General features: G+C 34.6%; 1 protein-coding gene across 2 annotated transcripts in view; it reads right to left on the bottom strand.

The window, feature by feature from the left end:
- Positions 1-25,861, bottom strand: part of CNTNAP2 (contactin associated protein 2) — a 1,024,120-nt gene that overhangs the window by 545,749 nt on the left and 452,510 nt on the right. For both annotated transcript variants that reach the window (XM_005519091.3, XM_088052353.1), the window contains exon 4: positions 25,143-25,290. In XM_005519091.3, the coding sequence (XP_005519148.2) occupies positions 25,143-25,290 (148 nt within the window). The remainder of the gene's footprint in view (positions 1-25,142; positions 25,291-25,861) is intronic.

Below are 25,861 nucleotides of genomic sequence, written 5' to 3'. Positions count from 1 at the left end.
CATAATGGGCCCCCTTGCCCTTTATGTTATATTGTTGTGTTGCTTTTCTTACTTCATGCTGAGAGAGCTGCCTAATTAGGAAGACCAGAGTCAGCTTCTAGACTATTGCTGTTTAATACTGTTAGTTTATCTGTTAATTAATGTGCTACTCTTTGCAATCTAATTAGATTTTTTTACTGCAGAGATAAGTCAGTGAAATTACAAAGAAATGCTGGAGGAGAAGGCTGGTGGGAGGCTCAGAAATATTTATTGCTAGAATTACTTATGTGTGATGTTCATGCATTTGTTAGTGTCTCATCTTCTTCCACCCATGCCCACAACCTTATCAGGCTTTTGTCAAGAAAGATGTGGTTTATTTCCTGTAAACAATTCTTGTTCCTGCCAGTGAGGTGCTTCTCCATCTCTGTCTCTGCCATGTCTCTTTTACTTTCTCTGCTTCTTCCTTAATTTTACTAACAAGGCTATTTCTTTTTATGTGTTTGCATTTCACATTTTAAGTGAAGTGCCTTAAAGTTCATTTTTAACTTTTGTGAGGTCATACAAAAATGGCACTTCAAAGAGACACTTCAAAACAGGGTGCATGTACACACAAGAACTGAAGTCGTAAGTCTTGTATTTCCTCACAGCATTATACAAATATGAAACAGAAACGTGAAAGTGGCCAAACCAAGCTCCTCTTCTTCAGTATTTAGCACCTATTTTTCTGGTTGTCCTTTTACCAGCTGCCTCCCAGGGATCAGGAAAACTGGAAGGCTGGTGGTTGTGGCAAATAAATTAAGATCCCACAGATCAGTACTACTCACAACTTTCAGGACTCAGTAGGCAATTTCTCTGAAAACAGTTTATAATAACCTGGAAATTACTGAAAATTAATTTACTACAACCAGCAGGATTTGCACTGTACTAACCAGAAGATTCAAAGGACACGTCTGATCACATTATTTTGCTTTCTATATTTAGATATTAAAAAGAAGGGGTATTTTATTTTATACTGAAATAAACCTTCTTGTACTATTTTTAAATACTGTAAGCAACCATTTAATTGGCTTGATACTTCTTGTAAGCTGTTACATATATCACAAATAACAATTCTGAACCTTTGTTAATATTCTTGTGCAAGAATTAGAATAATATCTAGAGGTCCCTTTTGACATCCAAAGCTATGAAATGTCCAAAACTTAGAGGTATCTTACTTTTGTCATTAAAGTTCATAAACACTTTAAATATGACAAGCACAAAAATTAAATGGGATCAACAAAATGCAGTATTCTTGTGAGAGAGTTTATACAGTTTGGTACAAGCTTTTGGAATTCCTAAAGCATTTCATACGTCAGATTATAGATTATCATGATGAGTTGGAAAATGGGGCATTAGTACATCTTGACTAACTGGAAACTAAAGTGTTTCACGATACTCTATTCTCCATCACTCAGAGCTGGCTTTTCCTCTATCTTAAACAGATTCCATTTCATGCACAAAGTAAAAATACTGAAGATTCTAGAACATGACCTAAAATACAATTTCATAATAATGAATATTTATTACCAGAAGTATGAAAAGTATGAACACTTGTCATGGGTGATTATATATTATTTTAAGCATTTTTACAGAGTTGGCTAATGAATTAGATGAAATTTCTAATAGTTTGATGGGAAAAAATAAGATGGTAAGCAACTGGCACCTCAATGTTGTTGGATTTTCAGTAGCTTGTGCTTCTGGAATATGTTAATAAATTCTGTATCATTCTTTCTAAAAGTTATTTTTGATCATTCATCATTCCTACCTACTAAGAGAGCTCTTATTTTTAAAGCTGAGTATTTTTTAAATGACAGACTTAGTTCTGAAGCACAATTTTTTGATAAAAAACATTAAATAGTTTAGGGTAAAATAATGGAAACTTACATAAAATGAAAGTAATCCCCATCCCTCTGTAAAATCCAAACTATTACATCAAATATAACTGATCTCATAGAAACAAAGAAAAAAGCTAATTTTTTTTTTATTTTGTAATTACACACGGAACACTCTATTAAGAATTTTAACTCTGACAAAATGTGGGCTCATAAAATCAGCTTTAATTCATCTCACATCTCATGCTTTGATTAGAAAAACAAAAGTGATTCTTGCATAACTGAAAATTATGTGCTTTACAGCGCATAATTTCTGTCTTCATGGGTGGCATGTAGCTTATTATGGAAAATATTTAAAACATAACACCAATACAAACGATAAAAGTGACTTTTCAAAATATCTGACATGTAAGGTTTCTGAAGCCTGGGAAAAATTTATTTTGATCTAGGTTGCTCTAATTAGCAGTGGTCTGGGGAGAGACACATCTTTTTAATTCCTAATTTGAAGACCAGATTTTTAATAGTACTGAAAATTCTCAAGATCCAGAATGACAGCTAGAAGGGTTTTCAAAATTATGAAGATATACTCCCATCTATAAGATTGATAAAAAAAAGAATCTCTAGACATCTGTGTGCTTTTATTTCTATTCTAATGTAAATAATTCCAATAATTCTAATGAACAGTTTAACTTAGTCCAAAATAAATATTGCTATCAAAGACAATGATCTCATCAACTCCTCCAATAAACAACAAAATGCCTCCAAACCACAGATCATCTTACCTTAGATTCTAGTGGAAAATGATGTACTTTTCATGATAATTATGTACTTTTGGTGTGATTATTAACAGAGACAGGCTCACCTTGGGTGTAGCTCATTTACAGAAACAGAAAAATTACTGACATTATTCTGCACACCACTTTCTGCCGTTTCACCTAAGGAAGTTATCTTATTTATGGCTATCCTATAAATATTGCCCTGGAAAAACTTCTGCATAGATACTAAATGGAAGTTGCTGTCCTAAGAAGAAAGCATTTGTCCTGCAGAAAATATTTGCCATGTGAACTATGCTAAAACTTCAGAATTTTAGCACATTTACTTCCATTCACTAATGGCTATAAGTTATGCCAGAATCCACAAAATTTCTCAGAGCAGGTGAATTTTCCTATTCCAATCACAATTGCAATTTCAGCACTGCACGAATACCTTGAGGTATTGGTCCAGTTCTCAGTGCCATTTTGGTAGGCAGGAGCTCAGTAAGGCTGATTTACAGCACATCCCAAATGCTTTTTAGTGGGAAGCAGGTTGCCAGCAAAGCTCCAAAGAATGACAGAAAATTATCTCACGTTCCAGCATTTTGCCCAGACTTCAGCCACATCTCAGGACTCTGAGGTGTATTTCTCCCTTCCCACCTTTTCTCACACATACCTACACCATCCCTTTCTTGTTTCTCCCGGGTACATAAAGTTGTGCAAATACACTCTATGGAAATTTGGTATGTACATTAGAACATACCTTGGAATCAGAAATGCAAGACAATGAGGCCTTCCACAATCAGTGACAAAGCTATCTCAAATAATTGAACACATGCTTATTTGTTTCAAAGCCCACCCACCATGGAATATACAGTGAAAGGATAATTTGAGTCCCTCTTTAACTCGTCCTCAGTATTCCCTATCCTTACAAAGCTAAACTTTGTATCCATTTATGCTTTTTAATGTTTTGTATCAAAATAGTACAGATTATTATCTCTGAGTACTTTTCAGAAATGAACAAAGAAAGACTGGAGGCCCTATAATAATATGTCAGAACTGCAATGTGCAAGGGAAATGACTCTTGGCTAAAATATTTTATAACATTATTAAAATATCAATTAAATTTGTTGACTCCTCAAATAATTAAAAAAAAAATCTTAATGGAATACTTGCGTTTAGGTTCACAGAGTATTCTGATGCTGCTAGATTCAAAAACCAACATGTACTCTGCAGTGTTATACAAATATGTTCTGACAGTAGGGATAAGAATTCTAACCTTTAACCCTGTTCAAAATAGATAACTGACAAACAAGACATTCATTATTAGAATAGGCTGATTTTATTAGACTGCAAAATAATAAATGCATTATAAATTTATTCCAACTTACATTGCTTATGTTTTTCCATCCTACTGGTATGATAGATAAGTCCATCACAGTACTAGATTACATCCTACATTGATACAGGGTGAATATCAATAACAAAGAAAAACCTGACAGAAAGAAGCACCTGCATCTTTGAAATCTTCCAAAGTTATCACTTGAGTCTGCCTCCACATACTTGCCACCCCAAAATGTCAGTGGGTTGGGCTGGATAAGGGGTTGGGAGGGGATACAGCCAAGATAGCTGACCCAAAGAGAGGGATATTCCATTACAAATGACATCATGTTCAGCAATGACAGCCCAGAGAAAAGACATTGAAGGGGTAGACATCTGTGGTTATGGCATTTGTCTTCCCAAGTAGCCATTAGGCATCTTGAGCCCAGTCTCCTAGCCTGGATATCTTCCTGCTGATGGGAAATAGCAAAATAATTCCTCTTTTTGTTTTCCTTGTGTGTGCAGATTTTTCTCTCCTATTCAACTGTCATGATCTCAGTACCTGAGTGTTTTCACAGTCCTTACATTTTTCTCTGCTTGGAGAAGGGAGAAGTTTGAAAAAGGCAAAGGGCACCCACCACAGTGTGTGTATGCGTATTTATATAAAAAATACATAGGTGTATATGTATATATTTACACACACACACACATATATATGTATGTATATAATATATATATATTTAAATATTATATATTTATTTATTTATATGTTTATGCATTTAGACATCTCAGGAAAGCAGATGAGAAGAGGTATTATCACATATTAAGTGCAATTTCTTATGCTTCAGCAAGAGTCTGGCTACTGTGGGACTTCTCTCTGCTTTTCTAATGATCAACAGAGGATTCTTAATAAAATAGTAGATTATAAGTTTATAATTTAAACATGAAAAGAGATTTATCCTGCAACATACTGAAAAGAAAATCACCTTCACTTTGTCTGTTTCTCATTTTAAGTTCCTCCTTTGTGTAGTTTAGGCTACTCTCAACCAAAATCCTTATCCTCATGAAAATAACTATCACCACCACTAAGCTACTAGACAAGATTAAACCTTATAATTTATATATTCTTTTTTGAATATATTGATCCCAGTACAACATTTTCTGGCTTAATCTATGGTTTATAAATTACATCTTTAGCCTTATTGTACAAAATCTTATTTATTTCTTGCTCTTGAGCCACTAGAGAATATGCTGATAGCTCTTCTGACTCCAGCTGATAATACCTGGGGCCTGAGAATATCAATCTTTTTTATAGCTTGATTTATTATATGCATGACTTTCTTTGCTGAAGCCAGTATCTAACACTTATATTTTGTATCAGAAGCATTCAACTATATATATAAATGGAATATCAGAATAGTTTTTACCTGCTTATCTCTTTCTCAGGCTTTTATGACCACACACCATTTGACAGTCCACAATACAAATGTCCATGAAGACATAAGTGAAATAAAAATACAGTACACTAAGTATATCAAACACTGAACTACTGCTACCGGAGGAAGAATGTATCTCTTATGGAATATTGAGGGACTGCAGACATACTGTACCTGGTGGGTGGCAAGTCTTCATTACCAGGGAACAATCAGGTACCAATGAAATAAAATTTTTCTGGCTGTATCTGCTATATGGATGCAAAGAGACATGCACATTCTAAAATATTATGCTTTTTAAATCACAGAATCATCATAAATTCATTTAGGATGGAAGTGACCTCTGAGATCATCAGGTTCGATCATTAACCTAACACTCCCATCTTCACCACTAAACCACGTCCCTAATCATTCCATCTGTAGGTCTTTAAAATCCTTCTAGGGATAATGAATCAAACACTTCCCTGGGCAGCCTGTTCCAGGGCTCTGTAACCTTCTTGGTGAAGAAATTTCTCCTAATATCTGATCTAAATCTCCCCTCCTCCTCCTAAATCTCTTGCAGAAGGCACCTCTTCACAGCCTTTTCCCAAAGGATAGTTTCACTGTGTGCCTAAGTTCCTCTAGAAGAGGGACAAAGCCCACCTTGTCCAGCTGTTCTGTGTGTCTCTGTTCCAGCATAGCCACAAACTGACTAAACTGAGAAGTGTTTTCTGACATAAGTTAATAGTGAAATTTTCTTATGAGTACCTCAGTTCTTACATGCTTTCCTGCATTAGATGAATATCGGTTCATTTTCTTTGTAAAATCCATCTCACTTTTGGACAGCTTCCAAATGACTGCACTGGTGTTTCACTAACAAAATATCTTAAGAACTTGGATATTGCTATTACCAAAAGACATACCATAATAAATCTCATATCTCTCATATGACTGGTACTGAGCTGCTAGAAGAGAGGTAATCCTTTGTATAAATAGGCTTTTTTGATTTCTGATTACACAATGCACATAGTTGAAAGATAATGTTATTCTTACAATAAAGGTAAGCCCCAAATATCTCATGCCTGTTGAACTACAATGTGTTTTTTTTTTTACTTTCTTAATATTTCTCTTTCCTTCTGAGTAATCATAATAAATGTCAAGCCAATGATTTCTAATGCATAATATAGTTGAATTAGTACTGATTCCAAGAAAAAAAATCTCTATTATCAGAATTTCTTTATGCTTTGATACTTCATTCATAAAAATAAAAAGGAATATTTTAAAACCAGCTCCTTTTCACTATGCAATATGTAATATTATGACAACACACTTGAACTTTAATTTCTACTTGTGAAAAATTTTGAGGATTTGTAAATTCTCATTCACTTTTTGTGAATGTGTGTGTATGCACCTGGTGAACTTCACAGTGTTTTTAAAACACGGGACATTTGCCTGGGTTTTGTGGTAAAAGGGAGCACAGAAATTTGGCTGTCCTGTGTTTTGCTCTTTACATCTCCCTTGCTGAACACCAGAAGCACAGAGACCCTGGGAGCTCTGTTTCTTTCAGGACAATTTGACAGAATTTTATAGGTAGTAGACACAGCCATGATGTAAATCTAATGGAAGTATGTGATTATCTAATGATAACCACTCATTCTGTGAAAAATACTCCTTCAGTATATAAAGCTATGGATAGCTATGCCCTTTTTACCAAATAATAACAATTATAGAGTTGCATTTCAAATATGAACATGACTTATTTTGCTGCATAAATAACAGAAGTTATCAGGAGCTCATAGATCCTGCTGAGGAAGCTCATGCATCTGTTCAGAATAAAGGTATAAGGTACAATACTTAAATGAACACATTTTCCTACTTAATGTCATACATGTTTTAGATAAAGATTATCTATGCTGCTATTCCAGATAAGCATAGCATTGAATTTGAGTCTAGTGGAATCTGCATCTTGTTGACTAATTAGAAAATTAATAATAAGGTCTATAAAATTTGAGTGTTTTGTAAAATCTGAGGGTTAAAATGAAATTGAATGAAATTGTTCTAGGATAACCATAAAAAAACCCACCCCAAACTGCAAACAGAGCATTCCCTTAAAGCCATATTCAATAAAAAGGAATTCTGAAAAAGAGAGTAATTTTTGTAAAATAAACACAAAATCTGAAAAAAATTCCTCTAGAGGAATCAGAACGTTTTTCTGCTTCATTATTCCATGGCAGAGATGAATTACTAAATCTGTACAGCCTGGAGACAAGAAAAAAGTACAGGATGGGAATTCTGATCTGATTTAGTAACATATTTTGCTAGCAATGTTAGAAACTACTTTGGATTTTTTCAGAGAATACAGTAGTTAATTGCCTAAATGTTGCTTTCTAAACATTATTAGGCATTTTTATGCTGCTTCTGTTTACCAACCTACATCACCAGTATAATACTTTAAAATCTGATTGCACTGAAAATTTGCATTAAAAAAGGAAAAAAAGAACCCAGGAAGTGCAATGAAACACATGGAACAGTTTTACTTCTCTGAAACACTTTTGTCATCCAGAGGAAGTGCTGAACACTGTGGTCAGGCAGTAAATGTTTAAATACTATTATAAGCAAACTGCAGTAAATAAATGTAAAGGGACCAAAGACTCTTCAGGTTATCCAAAACACTACTGAATTTCTGCCAACAATGCCTCCTGTGAAAGAAAGTAACTTCATTATGAATTCTAGTCTCTGTCTTTATGTAGGGCAAATTAATGGGAATTTCTAAGGAATGCTAAACAACTCTCCTCGTTCATTAAATTCATAGCTCCTGAACAGAAATAAAGAAAAACATGAGGAATATTATTAGATACACAGATGCAAGAAAACAGAAAAGAGAATAAAGTTGCTCCAAATTTAACTTTCTGTGTCATGAAATTATGGTTCATCTGAAATGAAAACCAATTGATATGAGTACCAAATGAACATATAAGACAGTCAGAGACAAAAACCCACAACATCCAAATTGTTTAAAAAATATATATATATATATAGTTTTAAATACTTCTTTTTAGGAGCACTGTGATGCTGTACTAACAGCACAATCTTAATTGGCACAGTACTTTGACTTGGTTTATGTTATGTTTCTGCAAAGAAAACCTTAGGAAGGCTGAGAATTAAAATTCTACCACTTAGCAGTAGCTTATATAAGGCTACCAGCAGTTTTCTTACATCCTTTTTTATTTCCAAGAGTTTCAGTATTAAAGTTGTATTTTCACCTCTAAAGTGTGAAGTATTTTCATGTTTTCATGCTTTACTCATGTGGGATCAGTAATCTTGCAGGAGACAAGCCAGTCCTTTGGCCTTGAGGAAGAGCTGATGGCTCTGAAGAACAAACACCTGGAAGGTACTGCTAATGCGTTGGCACTCCTGTTTTGCCAACACAAAGACAAGCAACAATGAAATAAATGGATCCCATTTTAATAGCTATGTGACAGTCACTCCTGGGTTCATGGTCGAAGCCTATCACAACAGTTTGTACGGGAACATGAAAAGCTGTGCTGCTGTCAGCTCAAGTAACTGGCTAAATGAAATTTTGTGCAAAAAAAACCCCAAAACAAACAGATAGGAGAAACAGAACAATGCTACACACAAATCTTTAAAGGAATTAGAGAAAACACAGCAGATTCAGAGTGATGCAGAAAAAAATCACAGTGCCTCCATAATGCAACTTTATAGATTTCAAACTTTCATGCTGTTAATGTGCAGCTGGTTTTAGAACAATCCTGTTGAACATTAAGCTGCATCAGTATTATTATTGCTTCTACTTTGATGGTTTCTCTTGCAAAGTAAATAACTATCCCTGCAGGTAACAAATGCAGGTCACTACAGTAAAGCTTCCTACAAAAAAGGGCTTTTCTAGTAATCTGGGCATCCTGTTAGGATATATAGGCCATAACCCAGGTAATCCTTTAATCTGTGACCCATCTGGCAGTGAGAAGCAGATGCTGCCCAATTATCACAACATTCTGGAGAAACTATTTTTAGTCAAGTATCAAGAGAGTCAGAGTAATCCTGCTCCTCTTATGTAGGCTGTAAAATTGAAAACATTTAGGAAGACTTTTCCAATGCAAAGTTCCCAAAATTGATTCCTAAATGTTGACAACTCTTTATATGACTGTGAAGTGGCCCACATATTCAAAGCATTTAAAGCAAGCTATGTGCACTTCTTAAAGTTTATAGGCACAGAGAACTTTGAAAAAACTTTTTTTTTCCTTTCAAAACTAGAAAAACAGACTAAGAAATTTAAGATTAGGCATGTGAATTTTTATAGCAGCATTATTGTTCTCATCATGTAACAAGACAGGAAGATTAGATCTTGATATGCCAGTCCTCATACTGGAAGGGATGGCCTAAGCGTCACGACAAAAAAGAAGATACTCCTCCTTTACATTATGGAGTTTTGGTAAAGAATTCTAATAAATATACCATGCAAATTTCAATGAAATAAATGGGATGCAGAAATGCTCTCATGTCCCTACCACTGTGAAAGACATGAAGCTGATAAATAAGGGTAGCCAAGAATTGAAATGTCCACCTATCTCTGTCATACACCAGCAAAGAATGCAACAAAGCTTGATTATTTTCAGCCCCAGAAACTTTACAGAAGTGAGGGCTGGATACCAGCATGACAACCCAACCCTCTTTCATTTCATCCATGGATCCCCATACTACCAGTGCTAATGTACCTCTGGGAAGCACTTGATCTCATTGTTTGAGAAACAAAAGCATGTACTGGGATACTGTGAATTGTAAATCTAGTTTTGAGACTAAACAACAAATGGCCAACTTGCTTTTCTTCTGTTTATTTTAAATTTGTAGCTCCATGGTTTATATGGTTTCAGTATGACATGCACTAATTGTTAATATGTTTTTATTATGACATTGTCACATATTTTAAGCTTAAGTCTTAATTAATTAATTAATGTCTTATTGACAGAATACCAGATTGATTCAAGGGTCTTACTGCAATGACAGCGCTGATTCCTTTGCTTTATTTCTGATATTGTATTTATTCTGGGGTCGTGACCTCTTTTTCTTATTTTTTTTCCTTTTACAAGATCTAAGTTGTAGTCTTCAAGTGTCAGACTAAAGTGTCCATCTGCATATTCTGCTCTGAAACACTTGGGCAAGGTTTCTTTTGGATTAAAAATGCCCACAGAGCTTTGAGGGGATGTGTGTGTCTAAGCATATCCTGAACAAGCAAGCATTTACAATAGCTGGTCAATATTTTTTTAAAGGAGATAATACACCATCATAAGTGTTCAAAATTGAATAAACATAATTTTTTTCTTATCAAATTAGTATATTGTCCTCAATATAAATGGTCATAATTTGTTTTACTGTGGATGTAATATTCTTTCCCCAGAAAATTCCAGCTTCTTTCTCCACATCATCTCTTACCCATCATGAAGAAAAGAATTAAAATTTGCAATGTTAACAGTCAAAAATGAATAACAGATATTAATGCCAGTTTTATTGCTTTTTTAATCTGTAAAAGTCTAATTAAATTTTTATGGCTTGATTAAATGAAACATATAAATCCATAAAATTGATAAATAAGATTTGGAAACTTTAATAATTACTTTTTTCTTATAAAATTCAATATAATTTTGAGTCAGGTGTTTGTTATAGAAATATAATACATGAAACAACATCTAAACAAAGCTGATTTACTTTGAAAACCAGAAACTTTGGAAAAAGCCTACACTTTAAAACATTGAAGACAACAAAACTCCAGGTCACTTTGTACTATAAAGCTGTTCACAAAACCATGAAAAATCTTGAAAGGAAATAGGCTGAAATAAATCTGAGTGGAAAACCAGTATGCTGAAAGAATATCACGTATGACAAAGAGAAGGAGTTGGAGACTGAAAATCAATGGATCTGAAGAGAGAGATCAGAAATTGGGACTACTTCATAGACAAGATCATGAAGGAGTCACATCACTATTCTTTTTAGAACCTAGGATTTAATGTGGATGCTGGAGGGAAAATGAAGAAATAAAGAGCAACTTTTATTTTAAAACCCTGCATTCATCTTCTTTGTCTCTAACTTCTGCCTTATCCCCAGAAGCTGTGTTATCCCCACTGGTTGCATAATTCTGACCCTGGACTGGGTATAGACTACATGGCCACATACTTCACAAAAGTTCTCGAAGAACAGCAACAGTCCTCAGGTACAGCGGGCTCATCATGAGTCTCTTCTGACAGTATCTGAGCAGAAATTTCAGCTTTAGAGTCTTGAGAGTCAATGCAGTTTACAATCCCATAATACTGATTGCATAGACAAGTAATTGTTGAGTTTAGAAAACTGAGTAGAGAAAAAAAATAATGCCAGAAAGCGGAAAGAAACAGACTGATACCCTTTGAAACAGCACATAAAAAAAAAAAAGAATTAAGATACATTCTATGACAACAGTCTTCAAAAGCTCAGTTGTATAAGGTTTACTCTTGCGCTCTGCAATGCAGGAGAAAACATGTATAAAGCTATAAAAAAATGAACTATTTAAATTTTCTATAAATGTCCTACGTAATTTTGTTTGTGATTTTAAATACTATATTTTTGTTAAGCTATCAACTACAGTTTTACTCTTGTTCCCCTAAAGTCGAGGGAAATGGTACCTCAGTAAGAACAAGGAAAATTTCTTTGAGAGAAACTGTGGCACAAATTTAAAAGTATTTTGTTATTATTTTATTTAGTATGGATGGATGAAAATTTTGAAGCAGAATGTTTTCCAGCAGAAAATTATGATGGTTTGCTGACTCTTTGACTTAAAACCATTAACAGAAAAATGCAGAAAATCCAAAGATAAATTGCATCAAAAGCTGTTTGTAAAATTTGTGACAGCTAGATAAGATTTCTTCTTTTACAGAAAAAGATTATTAACTGTTGAGATATTTTACTTTCATTCTTTTACAAATGAAGCTCAGCCATGCTAAGTATTTTCAACTTTTATGATGTAAGAAAGTAAAACAAGTTTAAAAAAAGGGTATTACATTTCTAGTCGGCCTTTCTCCCACAGCTGTGCAGCAAACTTTTCTAAGTTATCAGAATTTATTAGGGAAGGAAAACAACTTTCAGCCTGTCCTAATTTTGGAGAGGTGTTTTTCCAAGGTTCAGTAGGATTTGAATTGTTCGAAGTATTTTTCCTTCAGTTCAAACTAAGAATTCTATTAGAAACACAGAAACTTGCACACCCAAATACAAGAATAATACTCACTTTATCCATTTACTAACATAAATAAAAGTCAAAGCACATTGAAAATATATTTGAGATCTCTGTGGGGTGAAATAACCTGGGGGTATGTGCTTGCCTAGCTTGATAAAGTTCCTCTCTACAGCTGGATTTAATAAAAGGAAGAGGTTGGTTTATTCACAACAAGTATTTAATGTCTGAATTATGACAGAAGATCAATTGTTCAAATTCCCCTACTTCATCTGTGGAAAATACAGTGCTACAAGGAGAGTTTTCATTCACTGTGTCAGCAGCTGTCTTAAGACACAGCTGTCAAACCTAGGGTCAGAATTAAGGTGGAATAAAGCAAAATTAAAGGTTTTCAGTAGAATTGCCACATAACTCAGAGTTGTATTTGATTTGAAGTCTTGCCTGCACATAATGCATGAAAATGGTGTAAGCATTTAATCATGACTGACAGAAAGACTTTGGTGAGATGCCACCAGGTCTTACTAAAAGTGTGCAGTGGAAAAACTTCCAACAAACTTCATTCCCCTTTGTTACCTCTAAAATTTACTTCAAATTAGCAGAAATCTTCAACAGTGTGTAAGACACGGTAGTATCTTTCAATTTTTCAAACTGGATGATTTCTACTATGATCTAGCTTAGGCTTACAGAGGCACACTCAGTGCCTGGGCAATTATCCTGCCAGTTTTTCTCCAACACCAATGCTGTACCCAATTAATACTTGTGACTAATTACATTAGAACTAATGATGACAAAAGCTTCCCCCTGAAGGTGCTACAAATAATCCTATTCCTAAATTTTTTGTAAGTCCTTTGTTGAGTTTTGAATGGGGTGAAGCTCTGCCAACTGAGTTTGAAATTTATCCTATATCCAGAACCTGACATTTCCAAACTGTTCATATCCATATTATAAAAATAATTTAAATGACACTGAGGTACAAAAACACTGATTATGTAAATAGTCCAACTGAAATCACTCTAACATTTTTTTCCACAAGTAAGGACTTCCAGGCAATTAACTTTTATTCACAAAATGGACACAAATTCATTATCTAAATGTATGAAAGGATGTGCATTTCTGCTGTCATTCAAAATTCAGAAAAAATCCTGAATGTTCCCTTGTTTTTCACACTGCACTTATGAAAAATCAGACGAGGAAGGCCTGGAATCAGGAAACCATACACAGTTAAAGCAATGATAGAAGTCATAGCAGAGACTTTTGGAGAAAACTACTAAAAATGGAAGGAAAAGAAAAATTAGGTTAGTGAAAGAAAATTTGCAACGATAAACAGCTGAAATACAGGATTTACTAGGTTCCTTTTGACTCTCCTGGAAGAGCAGTCAATAAAAGGGCAGTACTGAAGACGTTTGTTAGAACTGGTGCCTCAGTTTAAGAACAATTTACTGTAAGACATAAGTTCAACAGCTTTTTCTCATATCACGCTATTGCAAACATCCTCTACCACAGTTACAAAAATGTCCTCCCACCTTGAAGAAAATTAGTACACATTTACTGAAAATTTGCTTCTCTTTACTGATTCATTACCACTTAACAAAATACCCTGGGTCTGACTCACTGTAAACAAGCTAATTACCAAAACAAATCACTACGAAAACAGCATCACCAGACTTGCTTATAGGTTTGGTACAGAAATTGCAGTTCTTCCTAATGAATTTGTAGAGCTTTTTTAGGTAAGGAGATTATTAACCCTCTAAGGATGTTTTTATTTTAATATACCTGTGGCTTGAGAAAGCCATTTTCTCAAGTTCTTCAATTTATTTAAGACCAAGAGGACAATTAAAAACATATGGTCTATTAGAAAAAAAGGACTAGAGAACATGTCCCTACTAAAATAATTAAACTCCAATTATCTTGTCAATCTGGAAACGTAAAGATAGAAACATCACTGTGCAGGGAAGTTTCTAGAGGACTTGTAAGATCAGATCCCGTAAGCTGTTCATTATTTTTTTTTAATATTTATTTATTATTTACTTTTATGATATTCATTATTTTTTAACAGTTATCCATATGAAATTTTAAAGCTCTGGCTGATAAAATCTGAGGAATATACAGAATTAGAGGGAATGAAAATAACTTTTTTTCTCGTTTTTGGATTGACTTGCATTATTTTCAAAATTTCTACAGCTTTCTTAGTTAAAGATTTATTTTTAAATTATAGAATTGCTAAGCGCTTACGTGAAGAGCTTGCTTTTCTAAGTTTCTAGATAGTATAGGAATGGCAGCTGCTTTAGAAACAGGTCAGAGTAAGTACCTGATATAGGTATACATGCATATGATTACAGTTCATATAATTTTATGTTCCTTTTAATGAAAGTAGATCTCAGAATTCAAGTCACCATGAAAATAAAATGACTACACCCAAATATGAATGTGAATTTTCACTCTTTGCTTACAGTTGCCATTTTAGCTTGTACCTTGTTGTTTGACTAAACATTTGCAAAATGTTAAAACAGAATTTTAAATTGACGTGTGCAAACTTACGAACATATTTAAAATTTTCTTGCAGTATTTGATTAGTTCCACCATGAAATCCTAAAGGATAGTAAAATTCTAAGTGTCTCATTAATTCTAAATCTTTAAAAGACATTTAATTTATTTTCTCACATTTCTACATCTGTTTTACTATTATTACATGCACTGTTAAAAAAGAAGGCACTATAAAGGCTTTAGTCATCCCTGATGCACAACAGCATTTCTAAAAAATCACTATTGTTGTTAAAAGGATTTTCCTTCACCTCAATCTGCACCAAGTACAAACAGGTACTTAGTAAGTGAACTCTCTAAGCCTTTTCTATTCAATGAGCAATTTAGGAAGCCATCCAAATATCCAGATGAAACCATACACAAAAGTACTTCAACATGAACTATATTCAAGAGCAAAAAATTTCCATTGTTTTGCTGTACAATCAGAACAAAACCAGAAATGCTCCAGCCTCATGGAGCTTAAAATATTGTGTCAAATCTCCTAATCAAAAGGGCTACATCTGAATAGAGCTAACATTTTCCCGTATGTATTGCACAGAACACTTCCTCTGCCATTGTGAATTAAAAACTTCTTGTCATGACCTTAGAAATACTTAGACTAAAAGAAAAGCAGCAAAGAATCCAGTCTCAGAAAGCATATGAGACATTTGACACCCTCATAACCAAAGCCATTGAATCTAGGATATTGTTTAGTTAAGCCAAATATTTATTTTAGTTTAATTCACTGGTACAAGAAACACACCAAGAAATTTGTTTGCCTGTTTGTTTTCTTATGGGCTTTTGGCAAAAGAGAGCTATTGGACTGGATAGATATCAGTAGGACACTGCAGGTAGAGTTATCTCATTCTCCAGTTAGTTGCATCTGCAGGAGAGGCTGGACAGAAAGGTAAATGTTCCTTCTCTGGATGGGTATTCCATCAGGAAGTTGAAGGTAAGGCAAGGATTGGCAAGGCACTATCTCAGGGTGGAAGTGCTGTAGGGAAATTTATGCTGGTCCAGGGAGGACTAAGAATTTAAGAGCATTTCTAAAATTGTTTGAACACCAACAGAACCAGTGTGAGAAACACATATGATAAACTGAAAGCTTTGGTCTCATCCCAGAGCTGTGATGACACTGTCCCTGTCTCCTGGATGGTCCTGCCACCCACACTTCAGAGAGCTGCTCTCCAGGGTGAAGCCCTCACACGTGGGTTGTAGCTTCTCATGCAGAACTCTGGGCATAACAAAACATAACTGTTCAGTTGGGTTCTGTTATGCTCTATTCTATTCTGTTCCCTTTTGTTCTATTCAGTTCTTTTCCATTCCCTGTGCTCACCATGAGTCAAAAAACAATGCTAATATTTGTCTGAAATGCCAGTAGTCTCTGAAAGACATATAACAAAAAGGTTACAGCTGGAAACAGGATTTTGTTTTATTTTTCTGACTCTCTTTCAGAGATGATGCTCACAAGTATTAACACAATGTGCATGTGCAGCCAGGAGCAGGACAATGCATTCTTCAGTTTAGCTCTAAAAAGCATCCCCTGCAGTCTGGTGAGAGCAATTAACAGAGCTACAGTGCTTAAGAGGCATTTGAATAATGTCTTTAAGTTTTGGTCCACCCTGAATTGGTCAAGCAATTGGACTGTTGTAGGTCCCTTCCAGCTTTTTTGATCTTTTGAAGGGCAATAGCAGCAGTGACTGAAAGGTGAGGCCTTTTTGGCCCTTATTGGCCACTAGGGAAGGGCCATAAAATGTCACCTTTCCAAGATGGAAAATCCTGAACTTTTTCCCTGTTTTAGAGGATTCAGGGAGAAGCTGGCTCACAGTGATCTAACTCTCCAAAGGTATGCTCATGAAGATGAGAGTCCAGCTTAGAAACATGATTTTGTCTAGAAACATAGACTGATATACTACATGTAAGCACCAAGGCTCATTTTAATCTCATAAAAGCATTACTATAAAGTGTTAAATTTGCTTTTTTCTTCTCAGTAATTTTGACTCCTTTATATGTGCGCTTTCTAATCAGAGAACACTAAATTTTGGCAGAGAGGAAATAAGAACTTACTCACAGTAAGATGCCACTTGCCATGCCTAAAATAAAAAATACAAAATGCATCATCTTTACCCAGACTTCTGAGAAAAAGCAGAATAAATTGAACTAGGTCTGGAAGTAGCTGAATCCTTAATATATTTTATTTCAGAAATTTAAAAAAACAAATACCAGTGAGGCCCTTTAGGCTCCAAATCAATGGCACAGAACCAAGACTTATTGAAAGACAGCTTGAAATCCGCTGAATTTTTTTTTTTTTTTCAAGAGAAAAAAAATCCCTACCTGATTTCTCTAGTAAGTCACTATGGACAAATGGATCAATCACCACTCACAGGAATGCAAGAAAATTATGCTGGGCATAGCCATCATGGACCTTCATTCAGGCAAAAAAAAAAGATTAAAGGCAAGACTATTGTGATTAGACTGAAGCTTTTGACTGTAGTTACCTAAATGCAACCATTCTTTGTGAAAAAGCACACTCTAGCTCTGCTTCTGGTTTTGATATTTTCAGATGGTTATTAAAGGATATATTTTAAATCTCCATCTTCCTATTAACTGATTACAGACCACTGTACAGAAGATCCCTTCTGTGTGTGTGTGGGCAGGTGCTGGAAAAACAATTAGAAAACATTAGTCTGCTTTTTTACACAACAGCCAGATCTGACTTTAAAAAACATTCATCAAACCCTGCACAATTTAATCAAATTTGGCCATAAATTCTGTTTATATGCTGGGGAAAAGTTTTCCTTCATTCCACAGAAAAAAAAGAATTAAAATAACCTTTTCAAATAAGCCAGCTGCTTACATCCTTCTAAAGGAAATGATGAGTGATAAAAAAATATTCAAGTGTAATTGAAAACTTGGTAGGAATATGACTGAACAAGCTGGTGGATCAGGTATTCCCACAAAATATAGTTGTTTTTCTCTGGCTGATTGTCATGATTTAACCCCCACCAGTAACCAAGCCCCACACAGCCACTCACTCACTCCTCACCAGCAGAATTAAACAGTGACAGAGTAAAAGGTAGAAAACACAGGGGTTGAGATAAAGACAGGAATGCAAAAATAAGGAATGCAAAAGCCACACACAGGCAGAGCAAAACAAAAACTTCCATTACCACTTCCCCATGGGCAGGCAGGTGCTCAGCCATCTCCAGGAGAGCAGGGCCCCATCACATGTGATAGTTACTTGAGAAGACAAATGCCATCACCTCAAACATCCCCCTCTTTTTTTTCTTCCCACTTTATACACAGAACAAGATGTCAGATGGTCTGAAATGTCCTTTGGTCAGCTTGGGTCACCTGTCCTGGCTGTGTCTCCTCCCAGCATCCCAAACAGCACCAGCTTTCTCATCAGTGTGGCTGTACAAGAAACAGAAAAGGTCTTGGCTCTGTGCAGGGCCTGCTCAGCAACAACAAAAACATCTTTGTGTTATCAACCCTGTGTTCAGCACAAATACAAAACACAGCCCCCACACCAGCTACTGAAAATTAACTCCACCACGGCTGAAACCAGCACACTGATTATACTTTCATTGCCAGCTAACAAATGAACCTGTAAAGAATACACACGGCTGTTGCACTTCTCAAAGCTGTGGTGCTTGAGAACATCTGCTAGTAGCCTCCTTACAATTGCAAGTGGAAAATAATGGATTTTTTCCATTTTTTTACTGGATGCAAAAAGTTGAGAGAGGAAAAAACCTCATATTGCGTCAGATTAACAAAAATATGAAGAATAAAACATAAATATATTTTTTAATAAAAATTCCTTTTATGTCAAATCTTTCTGAAACATTTGATTTAGAGAAAAATGTTAAAAGTAAACAATAAGGTATTTGGAAATATTTTTTTTTCTGTTTCAGCCTGAATCTTCTGATTTTAGAAGTTTATTTCTTATGCATTAAAAAACCCCAAACAACACAATGCAACTTTTATTTTTTTATAATTTCAAAATTTAAGTAGTATCTACTACCAAAAGAGGCTTATGTTTGTCAATGATAACAACTGAAGGTAATGAATGGACTGAAGTCTGTTCTCACTTATCTTTCATGCCAAAATATATGAACATGCATATGGGAACAATCACAACTGCTCTTTCCTGGAGAGGTCATAGAGAAGAACAATCTGTACTGAGAATTCTTATAAAGAGCAGAGGGTATTTTTGCTCTTAAATTACAAAACTCTACTATTAAATGACTAAAAATGACCTGAGACTATCTGGACGATAAAATGTGTCCATTTTCATGACCTTAAGAAAAAACCAAATCTCTTGTCTGACAAAAAGGTAGAAAAAAAAATACACTAACAAGGAAGAAAACTTACCAACAGAGCAAAAATTCAAACAGATCTTTAAAAGTTTGCAAAGAAAAAGTTCACAGGTCTTTTCCTCACTCTCCATAGCTTAGATATGAGTATACCTCCATGCACCTTTAATGTCAGAAGGAGAATATCAAGCTATGTTTGCCACTGATAAGCTGTGAAGATGAAGACTAAAAATCAAACACGCAGACTTAAATAGGTATAGAAGTTCCCAGGACAAATACTGAAATTTAACAGAAAAGGGGAAAACCAGTTGGATGTTTAGCAGAAATCTTTACTATCCAAACCACTGACACAAGGAAAGCTTTTGTAGCTCACAGCAGCTTCTACTAAATTATTATTTTAGTTCTGCTTTTCCCCTACATTACAATCCCTGTATACTCAAAGAACTGTCACTTACAGCAAGTTAGTAAAGTTTCTAGAAATATGATTTTATAAAATGAAAACTTAAAAAAAATTCTTCCTCTCTGACAGTTAATGTTTTTATGAAGTTTCATGACTTATGTGGACAGGAAATTCTGACCACAAAACTTAGTGGCACATTTAATGTAAGTAATAAAATATCACAGGAAGAGCTAGGAAATTTTATGCCAATTATTGGACTACATAAATACCTTTTCCATTTAGCCATGTATTCACACATGTACCAAAAGTGTAAGAGCAGAAATATGTATGTATAAATTTATTGAAACATGTTATTATTTATTTTATTTACCACAGGGTATTTCAATAGGAATCATGACACTTTGGATAATTTTTTTTTAATTTTTTTTTTAATGCTATATGCTGGTGAAACAAAATGCCCAAGGTATACCTTTGAATCTGGACAAGTGAAACTTGCTAAGATTCAACAAAAGGGAAATAATGCAGGTTTTTCATCTACCTTAAACAGTTATTTTGTTATTTGGATGCAACAGATTATTTTGGACAATATGGAAGTTTCTCTTTTAAATGTCTATGGCAACCACACCAGACAGAGAGTGGAACATAGTTAGTTAGTTAGTGCCTATAGCATGAAACTAAGTTAAGCAGATTTCAAATAAGTAAATTTCCAAGCAGCTAAGTATAGCTGAATGAAGAATTAGCTATCAAAGGAAACAGCGTTTTAACTCAAAGTCACCGCAGGCAAACAAGATTAACTACAACAACCAAAAGATCTGTTCAGCCCATAGGTTTTACCACTTCAGTACTTCCTCATTAGTTCTTGCATTTATTCATTTGGCTCATGCCTTATGAGCACCTCCAAATCTTATTTTAGTTATTGTATTCCACGACCAAAATTTTGTTCACTTTACTATTTGAAGAGTAAATGCTGACCATAAAAACATTTATTATTTCATGAGTAACCACAGGACTGTGGTTACTATTTTTCCTTCTTTTCCCTCCCTTCCTAAAAAAAAAAAAGGAACAGTCACCAATCAGAATAGTGAAACAGTAACATTTGACATAGCAGTAAATGTAGTAGAGCTGAAAAAGAACAGATTTGCAAATACAGGTCATGTGATATTTGTTCAGTCCCACTGCTTCCTAAGTATTAGCAAATAGAGCTCATCAGTGAATGTAAACAGCTTGGCTTGCAGCCATTCATGGAGCTTTGTAATTGTTCCTGCCACCTATTTGCCTTGAGTATACTGAATATTTGCATGGCTTTCTGCCATCTCCAGGTGTTTGTGTTTTTTCAAGTGTATCCTACAATTCAGAAATGACTCATGTGAAATTTGAAAATTCTTACCATCAGATGTACAATTGCATCCAAAAAGATACAAATGTACTGTTTAGAGCCAGAAAATCAGCACAGCCATATAAAAACTTCTCTATGAATAAAGGTATCATGAATGTTTTCCACACAGGATTTCATGACCCAGAAGGCCTCTTACAGTTACCTTGAAAAGCAGAACCAAAGCCTATGCAATAGTATGCTTATTTCCCCTTTTTTGTAGGCATTCATCTGCCACAGGATGGAGATTATTCATATGGCAATGATCCTGCAGGAGCTAATTATAATCTTCATGAATCAGTAGTAAAAGTACTATATTGTAATTTTCATGGCCTCCAGATGCCAAATCTTTGCTGCCCATCTCAAAAATTCATAAAAATCAACATGGTGGAAGATCCATGTCATGTGCCATCGCCCTCTATCTCCAAAAGAGCACGAAACAGAATTCAGCCATCAGTTTTCATTTAACTGACTTCAGTGGATATTTTTACTTTGGTTATATTGCTTTCCTCTTTATAACTTTTAGATATATGATGTTATTTCAAGTGTAAAGACCCTTTTTCCCTGTAGGGTTTATGAAATTCACAATTTTAAAATAAAAAGCTAAAAGTCACATTGACCAAAGGGTGTTTTTTATGTTATATAATAGTCTATTTGTTGTGATTTTTCAAGCTTACTTTGCTCATGTAATTTTACCATTAATTTAGCCATTAAGCAAGTTGTTTACCCAATTTTAATACTTTTTTTTTTCTTTTTTTTAATAATAAATAGTCAGTTTTCCACTACAGAAGATGAAAAAGAACCAAAACAAATTTCATTCTGAACCTTTTTGTAGATTAAGGCACTAATTCTTTTTCTGTGAACTCTTCTGTTAGAAGACACCCCACAGATTTAATCTACACAAAACACAGAGATGAAATTTAAGAGACAGAACAGATTTTAAACCTTAAGCAAACCCAAACTTAAAGAAGACATGGTAATGCTATTAACTTCTTCAGGGTACAGATGTGAAGTCTAACTGTTCTCTGGAAAACACCTCTTTTCAGACTGGATTTGCTGGGCAAGGAAGGACATTTTCCCTTTGTACAAAAAAGTTAAATGTGTATTTTATATATGTATACAAACAAAATAGGAACCAGAAATATGGCAATTAGTGACCTGATATTTGAATAAGCAGTTCAATGTCAGGAAGCATTTTTCTTAAAGGTCTGAGGCTAATGACCAGGTTGCAGCAATGTGCAAGGAAAGAGTTTTTACAGTCACTGTGCATGGCTTCTCAGTTAAACCTTGTGTGCAATGTGAGATAATCTCATTGTTATATCTGAAGATATCTAAGTAAAAGAATACATTAATTTAATAACAAAAAGGAAAAATAAAGTTGTGATATATTGAGCAGCCTTTTATTCAGGTAATAGTTCCAAAAATTGAGGCAGATTTGACTAGAAGACTATCTTTTAATCAGGCTTTTAAAATTGGTGATTATCTAAATGGTTAGTTCCTTAAATGACAGCAGGATTAATCTGCAAGTCATACTGGTTAATGGCAGTGCTTATATTTATATGCAAATATATGCACTTCTAATGGTAAGGTTAAAAACTTGGCCTCTGCCAAAGGACACATCTACATGGAAAGGTGCATCATTTACACCTGGCTCCAAATAATTCATTTGAAGACAAGCTGGGAATTTGTAAACAGTACTCCCTGGTTACAGTATTCATACCAAAGGGCTGCCTTCCTCCCTCTTTACACAGTGATTTTTAGTTTTTCTTCTCAGTCGCTCTGCTGCTCTCTACTGATACCATTTTGGGAGCAGCCCAATTCCTGCATGTAAAGACCACACTGCATTCTAACAAAGCTGTTGAAAGAAAAGTCCCTTTACACATGAAACCAGAGCATATTATTTTTAATCTTACATTAAAAAAATCTCCAATGATTATTGAAATAATTTCTAAGACAGACCAGTAATACTCTCTCTGAAAAATGAAATTATATTGGTCCACCTTACTTCTTCTGTGAAGACACATTTTATTAGTATTTTATTCCATATGTTGTGTCCTTGGCAGATGCTCTTTATTCTCCTCCAAAAGTTCAGCAAGCAAGCAACTTTTCATCAAACAATAAAATAATTCTGTCAGAAAGCTGTGCTTTACTTTTTTCTCACATTTACTTTAAGCCTCCAAAAGTATGTTACATATGTACAGCATTTTGTCTATTCATTTCATCAAAATGCATCATTTTCATGTGTAAATATTGCAGCAAATATCATGGGGTTTCTTGTTTGATTCTGCTACATTTTATTCTGTTAAAGAGAGTTATATTTGACAGTAAACTAGATGTTGGTTTCTGGTATCAAACCCCTGAATTTGCATTTGATGTACAAGCAAGGAGGTATACTTAGAAACAAGTATTTATTATGCTGGGAAATTAGGCATGCTGTAGTGTTAGGTATACTTAAAACAGCACGTAAAACATTTTAGAGGTATGATGGTAAACACTTGTTTGTTAAGAGCCATGTACTGAATAATCAGAGTTGTACCTGAAACTTCAGAAGCTCAATTCTCTTTGAGTAAGAATTTACTTTAGTGCAACCTACAGTTCCTCAGGCAGCAGATATCATAGAAACATGGAACAGTTTGGGTTGGAAGGGACATTTAAAGACCATCTAGTTCATTCCCTCGGCAATAATCAGACACGTCTTCAATTACATCAGGATCCTCAGAATCTCAACCAACCTGAGTTGAAATGTTTCCAGGGATGGAACATCCACCACCTCTGTGGGTAAATTGTTACAGTGTTCTAGCACCCCCTTTGTAATAAATGTCTTCCTCATATTTATTCTAAATTGATCTCTATTAGTTTGGAGCCATTACACTTTGTCTTATTGCAACAGGTCCTGCTCTTGTATTTTTGCAAATACTTCTAAGCACCCTGTGTACCCCCAGTACAGAAGCACCAATACCACAGCAAGTTTGATTTGATTTCTCGACTGCATTCCTGCAGCTGTTGGGAAATTGTGTGATTCAATATACATTTTTAAAACATTCGTTGTATGGAAATAAGAAAAATAATATCAAAACTCTATTCTTCATGGTTCTATTGGTGCTGAGTGAAAGTATGGAGTCTTTTGACTATCTAGTCAAATAAAAAAAACCAACTGAAACCACAGCTTTTTTTTCTTAGTCAGACTGGTAAAGGGCTCCAGTAGGTCTTATGTCACCCGGTGAGATCAATGATGAGTCTTCTTCATTTTAGAATAAAGTCTGGTTATTAAAAGACAAATCTAAAATAACATCTTCCAGCTAAAATACCAACAAATCCAGGATATTACCTATAAGTTACATCGAAATAGGATATCATAAACTCAATTTTGCAGGTTTGCAGACTTAAGCGCTGGCTGGATTGAATTGAAGGAAGGGCATCAGAAACTAATTTCTTAAAGCATTACCAGTTCTGCTCTTAACTACAGAAGCACTTGTACCATTGCTCAGCAGACTGCAGAAGAAATTCTGAAGTCACATTCAAATACTCAACGAAATATCTCAGGAAAACATGTCAGATATTTGGGCAGTCTAAGCCATTCTGATATAATTCTTATTTATTGCTTTTATTTTATCTCTTGTACCAGGCAATAAATTACATCCTGTTTCTGTTTCATCTCTCAAGACCCAACATGACATTAGTTTGAATATGATCTCTCTCTCAAACATCCCAATCAAGCTTACAGAATAACCGAAGCCTTCTACAACAGAAGCCATGAAGATGAAGCAACTTCAAAGCACTATTGGAAATTCTAACGTTGCATCTTCCAGAGAAGAACAAACTATCAACTCAGAATTCAAGTTCCAACAAATATTTCATGAAACCCTGGGTAACACAACTAGCAATCTTGGAACTAGGGTAAAAGTCTCTGACATCTGGATTTAATCCAAAATTCAAAGTGAGTTTTTATGTAGGGGAGAAAAAAAGGATCATGATGGAAAAACTTACAGTAGGAACAACCGTAGACTTCAATTCTTAGCCCAATTTGGCCCTCTCCATTCCAGTCCAAAGGAACTATCCTTACATAGCGAGCAATAACTGGATGTTGTAAATCATGCCGGACCACACTGTCAGAGTTTGTATTTCCAGGAAATGCCTAAGGGAAAGAAGAAGAAAAAATATCAGTTCTAGTGCCTATATGGTTGGCACCTGAAGAAATACATATAAAATCCTACAATAAGTATCAATAATGGAACAAAAAACCCAAATAATAAGGACTACTATTGCAAAGTATTGTCATCAAAATATTGAAAGAGATAAATTTTAAGTTGGTCTTTTGCTTACAGCAATAGGAATAGCTAATTATATCAGACACTGCTTACTAAGAGAATATATGTTAGAAGAATAATTTTTTTAATGTGTCGTAGACCAAGGTGGTGGTTGATGTAAGGAAGATGCACAGGATCCCTTCATTGGTGGATTCACAAAATTATAACATACTAACAGTTACATTCACCTTAATTTTTTTGTGCTGAAGCTATTTATGTGCTAAATGATGGTGATGGCACTCCTCACTTCATAGATAAGTTAGTAAGAGACATTAATTAGTGTCTTTGAAGTACTTATAAATTTAAGTGGCACAAGGAAGTGAACAGTTCTCTCTTCTGAGCTGAAGAGAAGACAAAGGAAAGCATACACTGAACAATGACAAAAAGTCATGCTAAGCA

Source organism: Pseudopodoces humilis, chromosome 1 (assembly GCF_049639895.1).
Source record: "Pseudopodoces humilis isolate 2021_Gansu_Grassland_sample_001 chromosome 1, ASM4963989v1, whole genome shotgun sequence".
Taxonomy (NCBI): domain Eukaryota; kingdom Metazoa; phylum Chordata; class Aves; order Passeriformes; family Paridae; genus Pseudopodoces; species Pseudopodoces humilis.
The sequence above is the reverse complement of the archived record's forward strand: the minus strand, read 5'-3'. Positions and strand labels throughout refer to the sequence as shown.